This window comes from Dreissena polymorpha, chromosome 11, assembly GCF_020536995.1.
Source record: "Dreissena polymorpha isolate Duluth1 chromosome 11, UMN_Dpol_1.0, whole genome shotgun sequence".
Taxonomy (NCBI): Eukaryota; Metazoa; Mollusca; class Bivalvia; order Myida; family Dreissenidae; genus Dreissena; species Dreissena polymorpha.
The window spans coordinates 24,620,489-24,646,731 of NC_068365.1; the positions used below are offsets into that span (position 1 = coordinate 24,620,489).

General features: G+C 34.3%; 2 protein-coding genes and 1 long non-coding RNA gene across 3 annotated transcripts in view; all 3 read left to right on the plus strand.

The window, feature by feature from the left end:
* Positions 1-12,529: 12,529 nt before the first annotated feature.
* LOC127850698 (uncharacterized) lies at positions 12,530-14,228 on the plus strand. Its single transcript, XR_008035417.1, has 3 exons — positions 12,530-12,683; positions 13,502-13,654; positions 14,073-14,228. It is a non-coding gene; the product is annotated as an uncharacterized LOC127850698 (long non-coding RNA).
* A 4,207-nt stretch (positions 14,229-18,435) lies between these two features.
* LOC127849697 (E3 ubiquitin-protein ligase RNF213-like) lies at positions 18,436-21,103 on the plus strand. Its single transcript, XM_052382443.1, has 6 exons — positions 18,436-18,516; positions 18,648-18,792; positions 19,004-19,187; positions 19,778-20,021; positions 20,455-20,610; positions 20,806-21,103. The coding sequence occupies exons 1-6, from the start codon at positions 18,436-18,438 to the stop codon at positions 20,932-20,934; spliced, it is 939 nt and encodes a 312-aa protein (XP_052238403.1). The 3' UTR covers positions 20,935-21,103.
* An 80-nt stretch (positions 21,104-21,183) lies between these two features.
* Positions 21,184-26,243, plus strand: part of LOC127849698 (E3 ubiquitin-protein ligase rnf213-alpha-like) — a 14,035-nt gene continuing 8,975 nt past the window's right edge. The window contains exons 1-13 of the mRNA XM_052382444.1: positions 21,184-21,191; positions 21,533-21,701; positions 21,797-21,921; positions 22,079-22,276; positions 22,428-22,550; positions 22,880-23,000; positions 23,355-23,596; positions 23,787-23,892; positions 24,022-24,132; positions 24,530-24,622; positions 25,139-25,312; positions 25,572-25,732; positions 25,860-26,085. Coding sequence (XP_052238404.1) covers positions 21,184-21,191; positions 21,533-21,701; positions 21,797-21,921; positions 22,079-22,276; positions 22,428-22,550; positions 22,880-23,000; positions 23,355-23,596; positions 23,787-23,892; positions 24,022-24,132; positions 24,530-24,622; positions 25,139-25,312; positions 25,572-25,732; positions 25,860-26,085 — 1,857 coding nt within the window. The remainder of the gene's footprint in view (positions 21,192-21,532; positions 21,702-21,796; positions 21,922-22,078; positions 22,277-22,427; positions 22,551-22,879; positions 23,001-23,354; positions 23,597-23,786; positions 23,893-24,021; positions 24,133-24,529; positions 24,623-25,138; positions 25,313-25,571; positions 25,733-25,859; positions 26,086-26,243) is intronic.

A 26,243-nucleotide genomic window follows, 5' to 3' on the forward strand; every position in this document is an offset into this window, starting at 1 on the left:
TACATGTATTCATTATTATTTTAGATGACAAAGCCAAAACTCAATCAGAACCGACACATACCGGCGCAAAATCCGGACTTAAGAATGAGATGATGTCAGAACTACAAAACCCAGATAACAGCGAACCTACAAAGAATGAACAACTGAAAATGGTATTTGGAAACGGGACAAGGACCCAAAACGGTCACAACAAAAACAATCACACAGATCAGTTGTCAGCATCATCAGGGGCTTGTTCTTTTAAGGAATCCAACACAACCAGCGTGACAGCTACAACCAAAACAGAAAAGGATATATTGGTATTATTCTTATCTATATACTTATTATACACCTGTTTGCACAGTCTGACAATTTGCACTAATGCAGTTAAGTATAATAAACATACATATCACTCTGTTATTTCAGAATAATGTTGTCTGCGGCAGTGAGCTCGTGGATGAAAGGTATGAGAACACTATTAATTATCTGTTACTCGGTTACAAATATTCATTTATATGCATTGTTTATTATTGTTAAATGGTCCGTTTTCAAGTGTTTAATATATACATTCGTTAATTAATATTCCCAAAATATAACGAAAACAACAGACGAATTCCAAATTATTCCAAATTATTAAATCGTTCATCGTTTTTCATGCTTTATTACTTAAATAATTTCTTATGATGATTACTCATAAATGAAAATGTATTTTCGATATGAGTCTACGTCGTAAGTGGTATTTTGCCCTACAATTTACATATAATTGTTGAATGTGTATTGAGCAGTATGAAACCTAACAACATTTTATATGCACTTAGATTTTGAATACATATATCATTTGTTCTGGTTCTGTTAAACGATCGACACAAAGCTCTGCATTGCATAGGTACGTAACTATGGTGTGCATTTATTAATTTAATATTTTTTTCGGCTTGTATTTACTAAATTTAATTACGTTTAATTTTATTACTAAAAATCAGGGCGATGTGTTCTTCAAAGAACTCCGGCGATAATATTGGGTGTAGAAATAGAACTGATACGGTTGTTAACGAATCCACACAAGAAAACACAACTTCGCACGATCAAAATGCAAATTATGTAAAAGTTGTCTTCCATGTCCTGGTTCACGCTGAGGTTTTAAGTGACATCGATGATAGGCTGTTGGTACGAATTCAAGGTACTGACTTTGGCGGTTGGAATAATGTGACAAACTTTATGAGTAAAATCAGGTAAGCGAATCAGCGAAACAGATGTGTTTGATCTGCTAATTATAAATTAATTATAGTCAATGATATTTTTTTTATTAGTTGTGTTATGTACAATCAGTACTGAATACTAGTCCAAATGCCATAAAATGTTTTTGTATACAAATAATTTTATGCTACAGCGATTTCTTTCTGAGAAAACTATGAAACAAGTATTTGAGACTTGAAGCTGCTTGATGTGTCTTAATTAGTGCATAATCAGATTTGTGGGTGGTCCATTTAAAAAAAATAATTGTTTGACTAGATTTGTTTTTTAGTGAAACCGGAGGGGACTTATGGTTTGCGCTTTGTGTGTTCGTGAGTCTGTGAGTCTGTGTGTCTGTCAGTCATTCTGTCACACTTTTCTGGATCCTGCGATAACTTTAAAAGCTCATCATATTTTTTCATGAAATTTGAAACATGGACAGATGGCAATATGGAGATTTTGCACGTAATTTAATTTTGTTCCTACTTCAATAATTCTGGTTGCTATGACAACAAATATACTAGAAATATTGCTGAAATGGGGATTCCATTTTTATTACCATCTACAAGGCAAAATTAAAAGAATTACGTCCCTTGAAAACAAAGGGAGACAATTATATTACTGCTTCATGTGAGGTAGGGAACTTTTATTGCTTGGCAATAGTTTTGTTAATTTTGTTACCCACATTTCCAGCTTTACTTAAGGTTTTGGAACAACTCTTGAAGTAACACAATAGGCAACACACATATTTTTCGTTGACAATTTTTCAGGAACGACGGTAACTACTGTGAATACATTTATGAAAAAAGAATTCAGCGATCTCGACTTATGTCGAATATGCAATATAAGTACTGTTTTGAACTAACGAAAGAAGAAGATAAGGCGAAAATTGTGTGGGAAAAATATCAAGTGCACAAACAATCACATAAAGACAAGCACGCTAACAGAAAGTTGTATGTTGAACACAAGTCATTAGGCAAAAAAGGTAACGTTCGATTTAAAAGTTTTAAGAATGTCTGGTCCTTCTATGCGGGTTTCCATTAAGTTTTCTATCTGCCATTAAATATCCCACCTGTATCTATTATGTTTTTTTTTTCCGCAGATTATTTATCAACTGTGTATACATCACCGCGGATAGGGGTTGATGTAATGGAGCCAGAGTACACATTGTTAATTTACTCATTAATTATTTGCTTGAGAAGGTTGATCAAATAAACAAGGCTTAACGTCATTTCATGCAACAAGATTGACATACTTTACAAAATGTCTCGATTTCTCGAAATTGAATGCAAAATCTAACTGCAGTTATAGAAAGCATGATAGAGATCTTTACAACGCTTTGAATTCGTACGCACAGGTTTTCGTACAAGACTCGGGATAAAATAGAAAAACAGAATACACCATTGAAACATGTTTAACTTGTCATTTTAAAAACACGTGTATAAATATAACCGAGTAAGAATATTGGATACCAGTTAAGCGCGTAGTTTATGCTTATTGAGTTGACGAGTGTAATGGCAATTTTGTTGAGCTATACTTAAAAATATATTCAACTTTATATATATTTCTTATTACAGACGTATGGCACCAACATGACGGGGTTATTATTCCAAACCCCAATACCACGTTATATAAGAAGTTAGTACGAAAGGCAAAAAATCTCATTACTGGCTGTGAAACTACCGAACATATTCAATTTGCGAATGCCTATTTCACATGGTTCGTCCCAGATATTTTCCGACATCCACTTAATGGCATTTGTAAACAACTGATTGATGATTCAATAGATGAACTCAAAATGCTTTTAAATGGGCTTCGAAAGGTGTATTACGTAGATTGGAGATTTTGGGAAAGTGAGGAGCGTTTTAAAAATGAGGTAAACGTTAAACACTGTTTATGACATGTATACGGAATGCATCATTAGTTTATTTATGTAACATCCTTAATTAAGTTTATTTTTTTCCCATTTTACACTGCCAAATACTATCTTAGGTCAATGACTACATATTCACGAAGCAATTAGAGCGCCACAATAGTAGCTCTGGCGAATATCACGGAAAATAGTATTACCTGATATAAAATTGTAATCTTTGGATATTTAAAGCCGTATGACGGTACATTTTTTAAACTATAACTTATTGTATATCCAGTGCTCTAAAACGTTTTATATAGTAAATAAACATACATAACTAGAGCTATATACTTAGAGAGATTTGACCTCTAATGTTAAAATATTATAGATTGCAGGAAAACCTTTAGGGAAGTTGATTTTGATGATGGTGGCATCTCAACAAGACCTTATAACAAGAATGATACAATCCATGAGTGTTGCAATGGCATGTAGTAGCATTAAGTTTGAAATACCACAACAGGCGTGGCAACAGTTGTGCACAATATTGGTCCCAACGGTGGATGCCTCCAATAGATGTGTGGAATGGGACCCGGTCTGCAACCACTTTACAAAAGAGTAAGATGAATGAATCTTTAGTTGAGAAGCTGGATTTATGGTGTTTAACTATTGGTATTATGTAGTTTGTTTCAATGTGTTGTAAGCACCTTGTTTATACTGGTTATAGACGAGTTCAAAATGCTCGTCTATTTGCTATGGGCTGATGCACTAGAGATGTTGTTTTATCAAGTTATTACGTGAATGTCTTGTTTACATGAAATATATATATATATATATATATATATATATATATATATATATATATATTTTTTTTTCGTTTGAAATGTTACTCTGTAGATACAATATTACATGCCAACAACCATTAAAACAATATAAAAACTCATTCATCTACACAATATGCGCCTATACAGACGATTAAAAAAACGGTTGAAATTTTAGTTAACATAGTGTTGTACCATCACAACAACAATAAACCTCTGACATTACATACGATCTACATACACCATTTCGACAACAAACGTTTGAGTTTTATTTAAAACATTGTTGTTTATATTACTTTATTGCTGTTGATCTTTTCAATGTATATACAATATTTCCTAAACATATTTTCAGGTCCATTAAGGTAGCGTTGCTTGGACTTGTAAATATGCATATGGAGGGTACAGATCGTGATCCATCCTGGATGTTGTGCATGCCGCTACTTCATCTTGTGGGTGGGGTGTGCGCACCTTTCGAGGAACCCAAAGTGGACCTAGTGCATGATGATAAAACACCGAAATGGTGGGGGATTGCCGAGGTATCGAGCGTTGTAGAAACGTTTAAAGAGAAGCGAAATTGGCTTATGTAAGTTATATCTTTTTGTGTTTAACAAGATGAGATTAACAACCACAAACATCGATATTGTCGATTATGTTAATTAATGTATTCAATTAAGGCGGTATTAAAAGCACATTAGAAATGCTTTTAACTGGACTATTTCATCCCACACGTATATGTTAGATAAAAATAAACACACATTCAAACAGTGCTATTATGTCATTTCAAACTGGTTCTGTTTTTATTCTTCAAATGTTACGTTCACATCCTATACAATTAAATACCAGTTATTAATAATTCCGAGTAATTTATTCATATAAACTTGGAAAATGTTGAACATGTAATTGTTTATGTTTCGCCATCGACGATGACAGGATTTATTGGTTGCTAATGTCGTATTGTAGGTCGGTCGTTCTGTCGGTAAATAACATTTAATTTTGTGTCCGTTCTCTAAGCTTAAACTTTCAGAATTTTCATTGTATAACACTTATGCTAAGTTAGTTAATCAGTGAATGAATTTTTAGTACTGAACCGTATATTATGAAAATGTAATTAACACCGATCCCTAAATCCGACATTTTTTTTATCCAAACTTTTAAAACTTGACTCAATGGTTGGTGTAAAAATTAAAAGATCAATTAAGCGCCAAATCGTTTCTGGAATCTTGGTACATGGCGCTCGAATAATCTTTAATTGGCTTTGCTAGACTTTTCCGCGCTTTGAGTCTTCGGTTTTCATCAGATATTCGATTGAAGGAATTGATAATATCTCAAATAAGTTCAATAGGCATCCAAAAACGTAAAAAAATTGTTGAGTTATGGCCACTGAATCTTACATTGAATGTGTGTTATTTACCTGTTTCAAGTCCCCTAATGTTCATACCAATCTTTGTAAACTTGATGCATATTTTTGTGTTAATAATATATAGGCAAAGTTTTAAAATAAAACATATCGGTAAAGAATGCAATGTTTGCCTTTTTCGATTATTTAGGCGAATAATATTTTATTTATGATCTTGTCATGACTTGTTGAACAGGTTTGTTACCATGCTATATCGTTTGATGATCGGCCAAATCGTTCATATACTAGCTCCTTTTAAACAATCTTCACCTCAACAACAACAAACGATATACACGATTTCACTGATTGCATTGTGCCTACAGATGGTATTTTTTTTATCACACGCCACTTGTTACAATTTTGATTTCTATTTAGTTCGCCGAGAGTCGTTGTGGCTAAACTCCAACCCCTTTTCAAAATGGACTTTTACTTGCCGCGATGTATCGTTGCATCGCTAGACATAAATTGTCTAGGTGAGCTGCAACAGGAATGGGTACCGATCGAAGTTGCATGCGCAGCATTAGTTTTTTGGACACGACACACTAGGGCTTTATACTATCATGAAGAAAATGCCAAGGCAAGTTTTTCATGTAACTAACTCTGAGTAAAATAAATATTAACGTTGAAATATTAATAGTTATAATAGGTCGTGTATATACCTTCTCAGAGCTTTCTTATGACCTTCCTTAAGTTGCTTCAAAGAATGATATCAATAATATAAACCTAATGCTTATCGAACTAAAATATACCGTTTTAACATAAACTAAATATTATTTTACACTTTTTTTTCTAGTCCAGATTATGTTCGATGCTATACTAATATTACCTTTACTCGTTGATATTAAATATTTACTTAAATACTTAATAAATCGTTTGGATGTGATGACCAAAATACCAATGCTTATCTACGTATTTGGTTTATGTTAAAATTTGGAAAGCCAACAGTGATTTATAGAGATTGCTTCACGTGAACTTTTAAATATGTAGTTACCGATATGAATAGTGTACACAAATATAAAATCATCTACCCAGATAAATCCCTAAAGCTAAAATTTGTTCTCGACCGTTGTTTCACGGTAGTGCAGGATCAAACGTTTTGCAATCCGTTTGTCCTGTCCCGTTTGTCCGTCTGTCAGACCTTCTGCCCGCAAACTTGGGTCCTTCGAGTTTTCAAATATTCTGTAGATACTCTGATGAAACTTGGTATACATGTTTAAAGGATATGGTCTTATCCAAGAGCTTTTGATTATCACTTAAACTTGCATTACGAGATGCGTTCTGATATGCATAAGGTGTGGGGTTCTTAAAATATGATGAATATGTGTATTTGTTACTATTATATTGTAAACAATATTTGATTTTGCGTGTCTTGTATGATTTCACCTTGCATTAAGCAGATGTCATTGCGTTGGTCTGGTGTATGTAAAACGATAATGTAACTTAACTGCAATAAAACGAATATCTGCGTTATAAATTGAAACACTATTTGGTTACTGTTCGTGTGAGTGTGATTATTTCAGGGCTAAGTACACAGTTTTGCATGCCTTTCAATCGGATTATATCCCTATTGCTTTGCGTGACCGACCCAAGACATGGCAAGAGTTGAAAAGCAGATAATATATGAACATCAATATACAAGTATATATTAAAGTTTACGTTTGCCATTTAAATGGCTTTTAAAGTTTTCTCAGACCCCTGTCGGTCCGTCCCCATATATGAAATAACGCGGAAAGTACACTATAACACAATACATATTTCATAACTTGGTGTACATATTACTTGTTAAAGTGAAGGCATAATTATGCTCGCCACTTTAATTCAATGTTAGGTGACTGTAACTCAAAATAATTTTCCATGAAATACTCCCATTCGCAGAAAATTAAAAAATATCCTGTCATACAACTTTGTTTTCACACGAAACAAAGTGTTAGCTTACTTTTACTGGGCAAACGTAAGTTGAATGCAAGAAAATAAAACCCAATGCTGGTGTAGGTTTAATAGGATTATGAAATATTTCACGGGCACTTGAAAACGGCAATATGAAGTAAATGCACTGACTTTTTTGACAGGAGCTTTCAGCCGTTTTACACTCCTGTAAAGTTTTCAAGGGCAAAGCCTTGTTGTGTAAATTGATTTGTAGATAAATTTTTGATCTATGTAAACATTTTTTACAGAAAGTTGACATTGCAATATATACAGTCATGAACCGTTTGCAAGGAACCTTTCGGTTGGAAAACAGGTAATATCAGTTTGTCGTCTGTGTAATAGACATATTCAGCTTATTTAGCTATCAATTTAGTAATATTTATGAGTTGTGTAATTTCGAAGCGTTTATTACAGCTGTTTGGATTTGTTTTTCAAATATTTAGATTATATAACGACACACCATTACACACCGTCACAAACCACACCACACCATACCACATCACAGCACACACCACACACAACCTCACACCACACACTACACTACACCACACCACACACCAAACCTCATTTCGCAACACAAATGTCTTTACATACAAATATTAATATTTATAATATTATTTTAGGTCAAGAACAGGTTGGACCATGGCCTACAAAATAGCATACCAACTTGTTATTGAATCCTTTAAAGATGACATTCAACGATGGAAAAAACGATTACACACCGTTCACATTTATCTCCACTGTGTTGCAATGTACGATTCATTGATCAGCAATAAGGATTCACATAGAGAATGTCCACGTGACCACATTGACACAATCGACTCGGTTGTCGAAAAGTGTATGGGCTGGTTTGCCATGCAAGAAGTTATTTCAAGTAAAATGAACAACTTTGTCGAGGCAAGTAAAATGTCCTCACATACGTGAACTTTCTAAACACACTATATTGTTAACAAAACAAAATATTATATTACAAAAACAAAATGAAGCATTTTTCTGTGTCTGTTTGTTTGTCTGTTTGTCTTTGTGTCCGTCTGTCCGTCTGTCTGTCTGTGTGTTTGTCTGTCTGTCAATCTGTCTGTCTGTCTGTCTGTCAGATCTGTCTGTTTGTCTGTTTGTTTGTCTGTCTGATCTTTCCATCTCTATATGACCCTGTATATACGGCACTTTTTTAGTTTTGTAAGTTATGCAATAGATAAGACATGTTCAAGTATCAATTCAGAGCGAGAAAAACGTTAAATAACAGCAAGCTTCTAGTGCAATCATTATGCATTTCAGAAATGGAACATGACGTTTTCCCTGGAACTGGCGTCCAATAATATCCTTCTGCTCTGGAATGACAAAATAGCTAAATGTTTCGAAGCGACATTGTTGGAACAGGTAAAGGCTGAAATCAGATACATGAAATTTACAAACAAAACAAACCACAACAATATAAAAGTCATATTTTAATAATCTTTATGCTTATCTTGCCATACAACGTTTGTAATGTATGCGTGTGTTTGTAGTGTAAACAGTGGTCGTTTATTAGAAGCGCTGTACTTGATCTCTATTGCAAAGCAGTCGACAAGTATTGCATACATGTGCAGAGGTCTTTAACGTCGGTTGCCTTTCGGGTAAATATATTGCAAACTTTTGAACTGAATGTGTATTTCTGAATATGCATGTGGAAAAAAAGAACTGAATGTGTTTAGGAATTTGCATGTGTAAAAAAGATTACCAGTAGTTGACGTATGTTAAGAAATTAAAATCACATACGTTTGTTTAATCTTAACACGATGAGTATTGAAACATGTAAGTGAATAAGTGCACCACCCTTAAAATAAGTTTGAGTAGACTGCTTTGAATCCGTCCGTCCATCGGTGGGTAGGTCGGTAGTTACTTGAGGGAAAAAAGGAAAAACCCCACGTGATTCTCATGTGAACAGTCACAGGTATATATCACCTGGGCTTTTAAAAATAGTAATCGTAAGAATGCTTTGGCTCATGTACAATTAATTTAGTTTCTGCTAGTTATATACCTAACGCTTCGACTTAGGGATACTAGTATTCATATTAGCATGCTGGTTACTTGTTAGAAAACATAAACACCTGTCAATTTTGAGGTCAACGGGTAAGATGTACTGTTACTGGAGTTTGTAGCTTTGGAGAAAATGCGATGACAACGGATTTAGAATTCAATAGGCAAATCTAAAGTTCACAACTATTTGTAACGTAAAATGTGTTTCCCCACAATTTCTGAAAAAACAAATGCATTGACCTACGTAGTGCCAAGAAAGACGCATATCAGTTTTGCGGTAAAAATATATAATTTCAGATTCAAAGAGATCTTCCGTGATTTTTGTTTCAGCGCGCATTTTACCATTTGATTACATAAATAAGTAGGCTTGTTAATCTTGAGGGAAAGATGACCCAATCAATTTTGAGATCAATGTGCACATTAGCAGGAGTTTTGATTTCAGGTCTTAGAATACGGAGGATTGGATTTCTATTATGCTAGTACAGTAGACACAGTCAATGCCCGTTATGGTGAACTTTTGTCCACAATGTTCCTGAGGCAGTGGTTGGTATTCACAACGTCTGGTTATAAGGATGCCATTTTAAAAATGGCTCTTGAGTGGCAGCCCATGGATTTATTCATAAATAACATGTGTATGTTGCTATTTTTTGTAAAATAAAACATTTAATACATAAAGCATCGCCAAACAATTATTTGTTATAACACGACAGTGTCGACACAATATAATGCTAATGACTATAAGTAAGCACCCTTTATGATAATGGGAAAATCAAGGTTGAATGCTGGTGTGTTTGTTAGAAAAAAACTAGACGGCAAATACTGAAAGTATTGTTTTAGGTAAAGCACATAGAGGCGAAGCATCATTCGCATTAAGGGCCGAATGCGATGAAAAGATTAAAACGATCTGGACAGTTATGGATGGAATTAGGGAATCTATTGCCAATGGTTCCGTGGTTATAGGTATGCTCGAATATGTACACGATCATGCAAAAAACTTCTGCGAAATGGTGTCCGCTAATGAATCCAGCCCAAACAAATGTTATGCGACACAAAACGTGATTTCTTTGAGGATGAAAGAAGTGAACGAATTTAAAAATCAGACGTCGATCATGGCGAAATTTGTGAGCCTGTGTGAATTGTACAAAGGTATGTTGGCTACTTTCTTTAATATGTTAAGTACCAGATTACAATTTTACCAAGGTTACTTTAAAAAATATGTATTGAAATCGTAATTGTACAAGTATTTGAGAATGCGTTATATACCAAAAACAATAAACGTTTTTAAACATAGTTAAACTATTAAATACTATACTCGTCAGTTGATACACTCCAAATCCAACGCATTATGCACACGAATGTAGAAGAACGAAGAATAAACGAACTTGTCGAACCCGAAAAGATATCACGTGGTCAGAATTTAGAAGAATACATTCCTGATATTATCGTGTTCAAGTCATTCCAATATGTGTTGGATATACTGATACCTTGCTCGCAGTCTTTTGACAGCTTTGTATTCAACATTTTGTGTGATACTCATCGGAAGAGCATCACGAAGGAACCTTTGTCTATAATTGACTTACTTGAGACTGTACTGAAACCTGTGCACAAAAGGTACTTTCGTCTCCAAAAACTTCAAATATATTCAAATAATAAGTTTTCTAGAAATATTATAATTTGTAACGTATGGTTCATATTGTGTTTTTCAAACTAAAACTTTTTAGGTTTTGTGCTCGAACCTACTTACTCATTGGCCTTTCGCCCATAGCTTTAAGAAATTGTGTCTTTTTGTGTAGTATAGACGAAATAAATAAACTCCTAAATTGTTAAATATCATGATATTCTATGTTTTGCAGATGGCAGACATTGTGTTATGAACTTGCTAGTGGAGACATTTTGTTTCAAACGTTTGAGGAAATGTTTGGGAATCCATTCAGAAATGACGAAGAAAGACTTATCCATGAAATTGCAATATGCGACGTATCATTGGAAGTGGCCCTTAATAGAATTGAACAGTTTAACCAAATTAAGACACTACGTGAATGTGCGGATGGGGCTAATGCAATTCTTAAATTGGCAGACACATGCAAACTTCGCGGGGATTTTAATCCAATCAGAACCATTGCAGCAGTACGTATTTATAGAAAAACTAAACTTTGATGGCGAATGAAAATCCGTTAGTACATTACAATCTTCCTAAAAAATCATTATTTTGGCTTACACGTATATTATAAATCACTGTTCAGAAAAAACGTGAACATATATGTTTTTTAGAAAACATATTTTTAAAGTTAGCCGTTTGCTTTTCAGCGTTAATAAATTTCATTTTAAACCATTAATGTAACAATAAATGATATCATTCTTATTTACAATATCCATTTTATAGCACACCAGCCATGCACTTAAACTGAAAGACTTTGACAAAAGTCTGATGAGGACCAGTGGACTACTTTTGAACGTTACGCCGGAAATGTCTGAATGTCTGAACACGTTTACCGAATGTCAAGATCTTGTCAAATGGCTGCAGGATACTATGAACACGTGTAAGTTCTTTAGAACTACATTTGTCATTTTCATGGTTATGATTTGCTCGGCAATCTGGAGCTTTGTTTGTATGCTTATTTTACAAAAAGTATTAAAGTAGCTCCATAAACTTTCCTTTATACAAGAGCCATTGCTATTAATTAAAAAGATGTTTAAAATATAATGTAAACACGTAAAACTTTAATTTCAGTATATATTATAATGCAACTATCTGATTATAATGTAATTCTGCCCAGCAGAATAGTGCGGGCAATGATAAATGGTATAAGAGTCTATTTAACAAATGCATGATCTAATGACTAATACGCCATTGTATTTACAAATAATAACAAACAAAACGAGTATTGGCCGGCGTTGTGCCATTCTTTCATTAACTTAACGAAGTAGTAAACTTGACATACATGCATTGTATTGCAGCGGGACAAAAGGAATTAAAAGTGTTTATTGACCTTGCAATGATGTCTGTTGGAGACGACCCAATGAATAACGGAAAGGTTCAATGTCTTCACTCTGCTGTCATTGGCTATTCACCGTTAATATTTGGTCTCGAAAGTACAAGTGGCTATGAAGAGTTGTTAGAAAAATGTGAAGATGTGTGGAATGAGCTAACTGTCAATCCAAAGTTACCGGAACAACTGGTAAACAACAACTAAAACGAGTTTGGCTTTTGTACAAAATAATAAGTGAATTTCTTAAACTCAATATCTTCTCTTTCGTTTGTCTACATTAAAACGTAAATTCAATTAGTTATTAAAATGTTGTATTACAGGCCGACACCAATACTCAACTCATTTGGCTAAAAGAAATTGAAAGGGCACATGGTTCTGTTGAAGTGAACGCACTCGCACAGGCAGAAGCGATTAACAGCGATGGCATATTTACTGTCGGAACGCTTGGACACAACTACGAAACCGACAAGCATCTGGTATTTTGATGTATAATATAATTTATATACAGCGTTTCAACGAGTGCCAGGCATCGATATTTCAACGCGAATATGTTTGCAAATATAACTTAAAAGCACCACGGGAAACCCCAGTTGCATCAGCTGGAGATACTTGTTATCATTACTTAGAGGTTCTCTTATTGATAGATACCCAAATGCCCCAAAATTGAACACACCAGACATAAACATATTATAAAGGGACACACATATTAAAAAAAAACTTGGAACATTAACTAATAACATTAAATGTAAATAAAATAATATTATTAATAACAATGGCATAGGGATATTAACCGGTTTTATTTTATACAAAACTTACATAAAGCCGAAAAAGTCCCTAGATATATACAAATGGCGTCATCGTCTAAAAATGCTCAATACAAAATATTTAGAAATTCAGCCAGTTTGAATGGACCCAATCCTTACACTTTGCTCAGATATATTACCAAACATTTTAGTGTAAACAAAAATAAATATTGATGCATCACCATTACAATCACACAGTAAAAAGACAAAGCGTTTCAATTTAATTTACCAAGTACTTTGTGGTTGAATGTTAACCGGAGCCACAGATCAGACAGTATAAGCTTTATATCGACTTATAATCATTTAAGTCACATATTAGGTTAATCACCTTGCACTTTCAGGAAGAAGCCGTGAGAACATGTAGCAAGGCAGATTACTTTGTATATGTTTTTATTCAACATAATACAACTAATGTATTGTTTCTTAAAATATATAAAAGAAATAAGAAACTAATTACAAACTATCAATGAAGTATCACGTATTGTTTTCAGATGAATGAAGACATGATTAAGTTAACAATACCGAAACAAAAAAAGAAGTATACCTTTAAGCAATTACAAGATCTGCAAAGTCGACTCATGTTAGTTGCAGGGCAAGCTGTACACGCCACCCGAACATGCGTGGGTGTTGAAAGGTTTACTGTGGTATGACGTCCACTAATATGTATAACATTCGAACATATTTGTGTTGTGTGTACCTTTTTTTGCGCATAGTATTAATTTATCATTGTGGAACGTTTGAAAGAAGTGCATGTTGTGTGAATTACAATCTAAACTAGTAAAAGATCAACATAATGGCGTCTAATTTGACATAAACCGACGATTTTGCATTAGAAAAGTCATACGTGTTTGTCCAGTAAGACATTCTGTTTAATTTTAAACAAATATCAGTAACATGAAAATAATTATTATTTGACAAGTATTTAAATATCGGATTCAAGACACGGCTCATACCACGAGGTCATATACGACACATTTGAATGGATATTCTAAACCATTTGTAAATTCAGAAAGCTTAATATATGTTACTTTCTATATGTTGTATGTTTACTTTTTGCTTAAGATTTTCGACAGCGTAACTCGGCTCGCAAATGTCTTAAGAAAACTTCGTGTTTCCGGATGTGTTCTATTCAATGAGTGGCAAGGACAGTTTTGGTGCAGTCCCGAAAGACCGGTGTGTGTAGAGCTGACATTTGGCAATGATAAGAGTATGCCGACTCTGAAAGTAAGTCGTCCAGTTGTTATGCGTTCTTACAGGAGCTCGGTATAATGGAGACTAAGAAGAAATAATTTACAGTACAGTTCTCGATATCGAGATGTAAACAGAATATATTTCCCGTTTGGGCTAATTGCTATTCGTAACTTGAAACGCACGTTAATGACATATATTTAGTTTTGTAACCTCATTGGATCGATCTATTTATTTGATATTACCTAGGGTCACATGTATGTAATGTTATGCAGCAGTTTGCAAACGCGCCATCCGACAGGCACGCACTTCTGTTAATAGTTTAAAAACTTTTTTTCCAACAACACATCCTTGTGTTATAATCACATATAACACTAATGAGCTATGCTATTTTAGCGGAATTCACCATTTTATTTGTAATTGTTGGAACGTCTGAAATGAATGCCATTTTAATATTTATACGAGTACTACGTATTATTGTTTCGTGTTTTTTTTCCAGTCTCGGTCATCGGAACGCGATGTGCAAGACACGATACCAGAGATTGCAAAATTGATGGAAACCTGTTTAGAAGACTGGCTAAAATATATACAAACTATGCGATCCAAGTTTTATTATTTGAATTATTTTACAACAGATCAACTTGTCATTCTTCAACGTGAGCTTGTGAAGTTTGGAGAAGACAATTCACCATTGCATCTTGTCTATCCACTGCTTTCAGCCGTGAAAAGGGACTGTGCTCCTGGTAAAATATAGATAATTAGGAAACACACCTGTACAAGTCTGTTCATTTAAGCATATATTATTAGTTTATTTAAAAACCACCTGCCCATTAGGTGGAATATTTTTACGAGTACACAGCTGACATGTTTTAACAACCTTTATGCAGATGAGCCAATGATATGGTTACAACATCATGAAAACTTGATCGATTGTTCGTGAAGTTGACTCGGTTATTATTGGAAATGATCCGTCAGAAACGGACCGTCTTTTACCGAATATATTACGATAAAATACTTAACGGTCACGTGTGTTCTTCATTATTGATCCATTGTTGCATTTCATCAACTAAATAAATGAAAAAAGCAGGAATGAATTGATATTAACGGAAATACTCTATTGAATATCATCGTTGACTATTTTTGGCCATAAAAAGACACCATTCCTTTTATCAATGTTTTTGCATATTGTTTTGTTATTGTAGGTGATTTGAAAGCGGCAGTGATGCTTGTAACAGCGGAAGTAGAGAAACAAATTGAACCTCCAAAAGTAAAAAATGATGACGAAGCAACAAACATGGATACGACGTACAAAATAGATCAGCAAAAAGAAGCGTTTGTGCAAGGGTTAATCGCCTCTGGGTTTTACAGACAATTGGCCGAACAAGCCCTTGATCATATAGATGAAGAAGACATTATCACTTGTAACATTTCACAAGGTAATAAATTTGCATTTTATCTGTAATTGTAAATGCTAGCATTTTAAATATACGTCACGTCTTAAAAACTTCCATATTGAGCTCAGACCTTAATGTAATATCGATTTTTATCTGATAGGTATATTGTGGTGCATGGAAGAGGACGGAAAGCACTCACAAAATACAAGAAAAGATTCCATAGAATCAAAAGAATTTGAACACGCTGGGGGCGAAGATTCACATACGAAACCATCATCAACATTGGATTTAATAATTGAAACGCATTTGAAAGCAAATCTTTCAAAGTAAACATTTAAATTATAAACGTTCATATAAATGGGGCCTATATATTAAATAAGATATACCGTGGTAGTACATAACCGTTAGAAATAGTTCAGAGCATTCCTTGTACATTGAATTATTGCTTTTGGGCATATTGATGTGTCATATTGCTGTTACTTGCTTATATTGGTATGATGTTCTTTTTCGAAATTTAAGGGACACTGGTGTAAAGACACTTTTTGAACACTTTCGCGATCTGTGGCGCATCTTTCTAGAGTCCGTTACATCGAATGTTCGTGATTACGTAAGTCTAGAACAATTGGGACAGATCCTTCAACAACTTGCAGGTATTGAAGTTAAAATAAGACTGTTTTGAGCTGTATTATCATTTAGTAATAAAATTTGGATATTTTATAACATAGACAAAGTTAAACTCAAGTTACACCAGCCGGGAGGGGGAATCACGCAATTAATATGATGTCCTTTATTTGTGGCCAATCAGGCCCGTAGCCAGGGTTTTGAAAAGAGGGGTGCGAATTTTCCCATCAAAGATTGTTATTGAGCAACGAAGTGGCGAAGGTGGTAGATGAGGAAGGGTTGTTCCCCTCCTGCAATGGTGACTGAAGTTATAGAGCATTTTTATATGAAATTTCACTTTCATTAACCATACTCAGTGACAAATCGACATGAATAGGATATAAAACATATGTATTCCCCACTATCGTTGTTCAATAATCACATTTTTCGATCAGTCACGGAAATAAATTATTTTATACTGTGTTTAACCCGACACTAGTATGCGCTCACACACTTTGTTTACATATGCAGCAACACATTTATAGAATGTAAAATCAACAATAAGAAAGGTATAACATATTATTATTTATCGGAATCTTGATAACATTGGTGTATTTTACCATTCCAAAACTATACCATTCATAAATCAAGCAAATTAAAAGGAAATATTTGACTTTTTTTCAAAACAATTGTTTGTCTTCTAATATGGATAGTACCAGAGGCCTAGCATTGCTCGTCGTTTTGTACTACAAACACTGATTAACAAAACTGGATTTTCTGTCATCATCATCAATATTAAACAGAAATTAAAATGGTACAACTGGTTACTTTTATTTGTTAGAACTATTTTTAACAAATAAATTATCTTTTTCTAAACGAATTTCAGAAACTTATAACAATTAAGGCTTTATACAGACTCTATAGCCACAAACTAATGGCCCTATGGTCTCAAAGTCCTTAACAAGGTATACCAGGACGTTGAAGAAACAAGATGGACTTAGTAGGACATATTTCCTAGTGTCCAGTTTGACATTTTAAAAACATTGTGGAAAGTTCTGTATTTGGAGCAGAACAGATGCCATTAAGTGTTGGTTAACTAGAAAAAAAGCAACAGTGCTTTGTAGAAAAGAGTTGTTTATAGCAAACCAAATACTGCCATGAGCATAGCTGATGTTTTTTGCTGGAAAGCTCTTTAGGTGATCCGAAAATAGTTGTACGGGGATATAACTAAAAGACAACGCAGTCTGTCGAAAATGCTGTTCACAATGTGTAATTGTTATAAATCGTGGCAAAATGCAAAATTATTAACCAGTGACTAATTAGTCTTCGGCAATAGTCAACAGGATGTCCATTGATTTCAGTCATTTTCGGAGGCTGGCATAACATTCCATTAATAATCATCCAAAATGTACTTTCTTTATTATAATATTATTTATTCAAGTTAATCAAAAACGCTTTTCAAGCATTTTAGATGATTGTTGAAAAAGGTTGTTGGACCGGGATTTCAACCCGCAATAAGTAGGCTTCATCATAACGTTACGATATCTATTACAGTTATAGCTTAAACAAAAAATTTTACTCGTCAAAAAATATTGGGTGCGAACGCACCCAACGCACCCCCCCCCCCCCTGGCTACGGGTATGCAAATGCCAGAATGTGCAACAAATCGACATATCACACACGATCACCGTCTTGAAAAGACAAAAGCAAAGTATTATGTGTTTGAACTGGTTCATGTGCGCCTGAACATTACACGTTGGCCTTATTTATTAATTAATAAATGTTATTGGTATTAACATATGGTACCGAATTAAGCGTAAATGTTACCTTAGATTTAAACTTAAATGCCGTTGACAATTTTACTAAGAAAAATATCAATTAAAATTACCAATACCATTATTTTGTTCAACCTCTTACATAAATCTTTGAAGATACAGATGAAAAAGTTGAAAGAAGCTTTGCACAATTTTACAAAAGTGGCGAACCAAATCTGATCATTTGTCAACCAAGTAAGTAATGAAAAAGATAAAAAATTAAATATGCTTTTTTTTGTTAAAAAAGTAGAAGTCAAATAGAAACTCTATTTATTACGAAACGAACTGGACGCTTATATTCACTAGTCATATCTTTTACGATCTTCCGCAATTTCCCACGCATGTCATTCCTATAAGGATAATAGGTCGAATCATTTGAGCATCTAATTAATTCTGCCGACAGGTGAAATCCTAAATGTAGCACTGTCCATGTACATGCACGAGAAGACCAAGCCACTTCCGTCGGCAGATGAAGTCCTCCTTTGTGATTCAAAAACTACCGGGGAAGAGGTAACTGATCATATTTGTTATGCATCTGAATGATCTATTAATTGATTATTTTAAAACCTATGATATAACATGAGCCAAACTAAGCTAACGTACGAGTTGTTATTGCGGCTGATTCAGTATCATTGCGACAGGTTGAAATATTTTGGCGTCGTGCATTATTTGGGGACGGCAACAAGATTTACAGTTTAGTGAACGCTGATGTCCTACCATATGATGTTAGTTCAGATGCAGACCAAAGTTTGCAAGATTTAATCTCGGGGACAAATACACGGGCAGGTAAGCCACTATATATGTTTATATGTGAAATGTGGTTGATGAAAAAATGTACTGAATGTTGTTGGGCTTTTGTGTTCACATTACAGTACAGTACAAATTATATATTTTTTAAATACAATGCTTCAAACGATATTAAACTGTATATTCAAATGTATTTACCAGTATCTATCTTTACGTATATTGTGTATGTCTATATTTTATTTTAATCCAGGAAAACAGTACCGCCTTGCCATCATATGTGGTTCAGACAATGAATATCGGTGTCCGTTTGTATCTTCCTTGGACAAATATGTTCGACCCACACCGACAATTCAGCAAGAAGCTGTACAGGCATATATTGAGGCAAAACTTGTAGTTCAAAATCATCTTGCAGCATCGATTGTGGACTTTAAAAGGTAAAGACAATTAACCCTATTCTGAGAACATGCATCGTGAAGCCCTATTTAAAACATGTAAACATGCAAATCTGAAGGTTCCAATGGTAAAATTGCAATTGAATGAACGAATGCCAATAAGTCGGAAATACAAAGAAAATAAAGACGTTCAAAAACATTTTTTTCAAACAGCATATTTTTTAAGTATGTCCAAAACTGCGATAATGTATGCCGACACTAAATCCGCTAAACAAACATAGGTCAACGACCTAATTCCGAAAGTATTGGATTTTGAATACAATACAGGTCGTAGCCTTAGAGTTACTGTATGTGGATAGCAATGAATAAAATGTTGCTTGGTGCGAACTATTTTGATATGCGAACAAGATGGGATGAAAACTGAAATGAGACCCGTATGCCAGCGTACAATAGCCATTTGTGCTTCTTAGAATGTTGGAATAACAGTTTATATCAAATATTTGATATGATTACATGAATAGTGTTTTCTACTTCTTATTGATGTATGGGCTGTCTAGAAATGTGTGCTTGGTTTGTGCATGAACGTCATCATCGTGTTTATAGATAACAATGGTTTAACTATTTCGTTCCAGATGTTCAGTTCGAGTTGTCAAATCAAATCGTGCGGGTGTTGGAAAATCATTATATATCAAACGAAAAGCCGAGGGTTTGAAAACAAAACTTGCTGCATTCGTTAATGTGCAAACAGAACATGTGTCTATCCCTTTGCAAGAAAAGTTTATCAACACCCACGAAGTAACACACGCATTACTGAAGTATACATCAAGGCCTGAGCTACAGACGGCGCGATTGTTTCATATTGACATTTCTCATGAGGTTTGTTAAACAACTCTGAGTATGGCATGTCGTTCCTTTATTAATAATATTTTTTCCGTCTACTTAATTTCAAACTTTTTGTTTGCCGTCGGCGCATGTTTGATACTTCAATATTTAAAGACCACAAGACAATATAATGCACGGATTTGCATGACATGCATGATATTTTGGGACAATATTGCCGTAAAAAACAATTAATAAAACAATAGAGCAAACGCGAGGTTTGTTTTTTTGTTAAAGGTTGATTGATGAATGACTTTGATTTTTTATGATCCGGATCACCGTCTTCCTGCAAGCTTCTGTAAATACTTCTTGACTATAAGGAACATTGCCTGATAGTGTTATAAAATCTCAGTTGCAAATAATATTCGGGATTGACCTGTATTGGTGGGCCCAACAAAATCAGATGTTTTATTATGATTAAACCTTAAAGGTCCAGGAGGGCATTGACATTTTCTTGTTTAACCTCCTCATCCTCGGTTGTTTGGTGGATAACAACGGACATGTATGGAGAAGAAGCCGAAACGACCTTTACATGATCGAAGCCATGCCAATCATGAAAAACAACATGTCTTCAGGACGGGCAATGGTATGGCATTTTCCACCTAAGTGTACATTATTTGTTTAGAAACTTATTGATATATAAAATAATTTCAATAAATTAGTAAATAAATAAAAAAACAGTCAATGACAGAACCTATGAAAGACGTGTCTTTACCTCTTCTATTAATCTAGTCTCCTAATTGCGTAGGTTTTGCTTATTGGTAGTTAATTTACATTTCAGGTATTACAGTTCGAACATCCAATATTTGCAATCTTACCTGCAATTACATGCACATCGCCACAACAGAGTTTACAAATCTACCAGGGCGAAATATCAAAAGGTATATATGCAAATATGCTTGACATTTAACGTAAGTAAAGAGACTTTCCAACGTGGAAAGTCTCTTTACTTTTATGAAGAATATATGTGCTTTATAAACAATCTTTTTAGATTTCCAAAGTACAGACCAGCTGTTTGATGAGAAGCTTTTCCGAAGTTCAGAGTATCAACGTACGTTTAAGAACCTGCAGAGATTAGACTCTGGAAAAACTAGTTCTCGCCTTAACCCATTGAAGGCAAAGGAAATTCAAAGCACGTGCCTGAACGTCTTATTAGGGTATGTTGCAGTAATAACGTGGGTGCCATTAAAAGTGTATATTAAATAGAAGTTTAGGTAGTTTTCAATTATACAACACGTACATGTTAACACCAGTCGTGTCACAATCCGTCATGATCACGGTACCAAACTGACTTGTGCTTGTATTACGTCAGGAACATCCTTTACATCTCTAGAATATGTACATTATCAGTTAGAGTCATGAGATATATTTCGTGAAAAAGCTGAAATAATCAAACTTATGTCGAAGAATTACAACATGTTTATTAAATATCAAATTATTTTAATCTTAACAAGGGGCGACTTGAATACAATATATGGTTTTATAGAATCGTTTGAATGTTAATATAGACGCTGTGGTGTGATAGATCCGTCATGGTCAGAACTTCATCACTTCGTGATGTTCCTTAACACTCAACTCGTAGAATTCGAGCAGAACCATTTTGTAAGCGCTGAGGTTGCCGGAGACCTTCCTGGGTTTGCAACGTTTGTTCTCCGATTTCTCTTGCAAATGTCGAAGGTACCAATGATTTATAAGAGTTGTTATTAGTGTTGAAATCGTCAATGTCATAAAAAAACGACCAGACTAAGAAAAATATGTTCCCTTAATTATAGGACTTTGCCAGCAGGTCTTTAACAATAAGTGAGGAGACGCCCAGATTAGTTCTAGCTGAATCGGAAGACGAAGATGTTGATCATCTCCTTTATCGGTTTACTCTACGTAGAACTTGGGAAAACAGGTAAAATATGTCGCAATTCTTTAATTATGAAAACATACATAAAAACGATTTTTTTATATTATAGCTGTTTATTTTGAACTTTTGTCACTCACATAGCAAACCATTGATAAAAATGTTTTATTATATGGAATGCATGTCAAACCTGTGTACATTACAGTCCACATCCGTACCTGTTTTTCAACTCCGATCACCAAACGTTCACGTTCTTGGGGTTTTACATCGAGAAAGGTTCCGGAAACATGATTGATCGAACGAGTGGAAACGTACTGGAGAAAGCCATTATGCCGAAAAATCTTCATACTGCCTTGACAAGAAATCGTGTACCTCTGCAAGAGAATTTCGATGACCTCGATAGGTTTGTGAAATGTTAAACGCCTTTTTGTTTTAATCGCTCATTGAATCAGCATTGTAGTTTGCTTACATTAGACTAAATTTATTATCTGTTTAATAAGACCACATATCAGACATTTTTCATTCTTATATAATTTTACATAATTATATTGCAGGTCAGAAAAGATCTGGAAAGTGTGCAATGTAATGAATATTAAGATACCGTATGATCCGGACGATACATATGAACTGACCACAGACAATATCAAAAAAATGTTGGCAATTTATATGAGATTTAGGTATAATAATATCCTTTCGTTGAATTGTTTTACATTGTTCAATCAGACAATATGTACATTTTTTACCAAATGTATGCCAATAATTCTTCAAACAGTAAATATTAACCTTATCCATTTTAGTTCTAAAGTCGATATAGCCTCTTTTTACAGTATTGCTATCGCTTTTATTAAATGTTAAAATATAAAATGATACAATTCGATTTGATATGATTTGGTTTTCACATAATGATTTATACGAGGTTCTTTGTACAAATCAGCGGCAGAAAATCTCGCATGTTTAACATTATAATGCACACATCTTTAGTGAGACAATATAAATGAAACTATAGGTGTGGCATCCCTGCCATCATCATGGGTGAAACAGGATGCGGCAAAACACGCCTAGTTAAGTTCATGTGTGCTCTACAGAGTCCGCCTGGTGTTGAGGTCAACAATATGTTATTGATGAAGGTAAGACCTGGATGATAAATGGTCCTGATAAACTTACATTTATGTTAAGTTGTTTTGTATGTATGTGGATCCTTAATAGAAACACTACTTATAATTCTCTTATTAGTGTCGGTCTAAATTTTCTGGTTTCATTGGACCAGATGTTGGCTGGAATTATGTAAAAAGGCCATTCACCCCATTCTCCCCTATCTCTTATTCAAGTACGGCAGTTGTCAGATATTTTTATTACGAGAGGAGCGTCTAAGCCTAAGCAAGGTAAAAGCTTGAACTTATTCTCCGTTACACGTCTTAAATATTGTTAAGACGGCACAAACCCTAACAAACAATCTACGAACATATCTTTGTGCAATGCAGGTGCATGGGGGAATAACCAAAGGAGACATTGTTCGAAAAGTTCACTCGGCAGAAGAAAAAGCTAAGGAAAACGTTGAAAAATATGGCGCCGACATGTTCACTATACTGTTCTTCGATGAAGCTAACACAACTGAAGCGATTGGCATAATAAAAGAAATCATGTGCGACAAATCCATCTGTGGCGAACCTCTTAAATTGTTCCAGAACTTGAAAATTATCGCAGCATGTAACCCATACAGAAAGTATGTATAAATGTAAAATGAACTCGCATTAGCATATTAACTATAATAATATTACTGATTTACAGTCATATATATTACTGTAGACTCCAATACCTAATTGTTTGATATTCTTTGCCGATTACACAGACTGCCCTTGTAAACATTCATTCTATTGTGGGTAAATTTTGTTATCAACAAATGAAATTTCCAGACATCCCGACGCATTGATACAAAAACTGGAACAAGCAGGTTTGGGTTATCATGTCGATGCGGATGAAACAAAGGACAGACTCGGTCGTGTTCCTATGAGACGTTTGGTAAGAAAATTTGTTTCGTATGCATCTCATCAGGATATAAAGAAATTTCGATTTGTATTTTCGTTCATTAAGTCAATTGAATGTTAGTTGATTGATAGCTGTACTAAGATGTTGCGTATTTTTCGAAAGGTCTATAGAGTCCAACCACTCCCACAGAGTTTGTTGCCACTTGTTTGGGATTTCGGACAGTTAAACACAGAGGTCGAGAATCTGTATATAAGACAGATGGTAAAACGATATGTAAGTGTATTACGCATGCAATTACAATAAGTAAAATTGCAGTAAGTGTTAGCAAATGTTGAACAGTAACAATTCATGTTTAATATGTAGTAATGCATAAATGCACATCTCGAACTTTTGTACAATGAACAATTTAGTGTCCTGCAGATCTATTGCGTATTCGATAATATCAATTTGAGTTCGAATTGCCCAACTTTACAATTAATTAACGAATGATAACTGTACTGATGCCAAAACACAGGTTTATAAATTGTTTAAGTATATTGTGTGCGCAATTTTTAATTTAGCTTTTCAATACAGGCAAATATTAACAAAATGAATATTGCTATTTCAATTATATTACTCTTTGCATATGCCGAAAATACGTGTTTGGCTATATGGGTAAAATTATGTGCAGGTGCATGATGGTAAACTTCCGAATAAACCCGGCTTTGTAAATGTTACCACACAAATTCTAACGGTTTCGCAGAGGTTTATGAGAGACCAAAAGGTATGGATTTTTGTTTAATTAACTGTTTACTAGTGATGTTATATTCCGAATATGCATTACATTTTCAACATTCTGAGGTCAAATAATCTTTTGTTGATTCTTGCTTTCAATCATGCTGTATACAAGTATCTGTCTTATTTTTTGAATTCGCACCAACGTTTATAACAAAAGTTGTGGCTATTGTTGTTGTGAAATCACACATAGGTAATTAAAATAAAATGTATCGTAATTGTAATGATCCGATTTTTTTCTCTCGTAAAAAGTACTGTGTGGTAAAATTGAAGTATGTCGAACTGTGACATATATACCTCATAATGCAACGGTTGATGTAGCTGTCTTTATATATCATTTATATGGTAAACAAATTAACTTGTAAACGGAAAGCCCAATGAAAATATTCTTAATGAGTTTGTATTTCAGACTGGCTGTGTGTGGGTAATTGTACATGAAAAGTTCAAAAAGGGCCAGAGTTAATTAGAAGTTTCATTTACATATAAATGCGAAACTTTTTTTCAGAACGAATGCAGTTACGTGTCGTTGAGAGATGTTGAAAGAGTTTTGCTGGTTACTACGTGGTTCTACGGACAAACTACCAATAGGCTTCTCTTTAATGAGATGGATAGGAAGCTATCTGTTGCAAACGAATACGAATCTGTAGTCGTTGAAGACGCAACTGCTGATGAAAACCAAGTTGTCGTAGAACAGCCTGCTAGGGTTTGTTTAAAAACAAATATGATTATTTGAATGTGCTATTATACAATGTATTTATTTCTCACTTTGCTCTTAGTGTATATATTATTTTGGTACGAATCTTTTGTTTCGAGCTTATGCATTGCATATGCTTACGCATATAATAGAGTTAAGGTATCGTACATTCAAATAAAGTGCACTAAATCATAACACATTTTGGAGAAGAAGAAAAAAACGACCAAATATTTTCTGGATTTAGGCTCTTGATGATTTGACGCGATCCCTAGTACTTGCGCTCGGGGTTTGCTATCATGCATGCTTGAAAAGCCGTGCAGAGTACAGAGCTACGGTAGCCGGCGCATTTAGTGACCCCTGCCCTTTACATAGAGGCGCCGTGCAGATACTGGAAGAAATAGAATGGTGAAATATTTCTGCATTACGTTCATATTCTGTGGATACCATTCTCTGTTTTTCAGCAAAAAATATCTTGTTTCCCATTATATTTATTCACTTATTTAATTTTAAGCTTGGTTGTTTTCATTCACAGTTGCCAAGATGTTTTCCTTGAACATGTTTCACCGGAGACAACGATAGCAAGAAACAACGCTTTAAAGGAAAACGTGTTTATGATGGTTGTGTGCATTGAATTGCGGATTCCACTGTTTCTTATTGGAAAACCGGGCAGCTCAAAGTCTCTCGCAAAAACGATTGTCGCCGATGCAATGCAAGGACATAGTGGTGCTAAGTCGCCATTGTTTAAACAACTTAAACAGGTACAAATGCTTGTTAAATCCACTAGTATATATACAAAATTAAATGACCCAAAATCCCATTCGAATTATACGACAGCTGCTACTACTACTACTACTACTACTACATCTTCTACTACTACTACTACTACTACTACTACTACTACTACTACTACTACTAC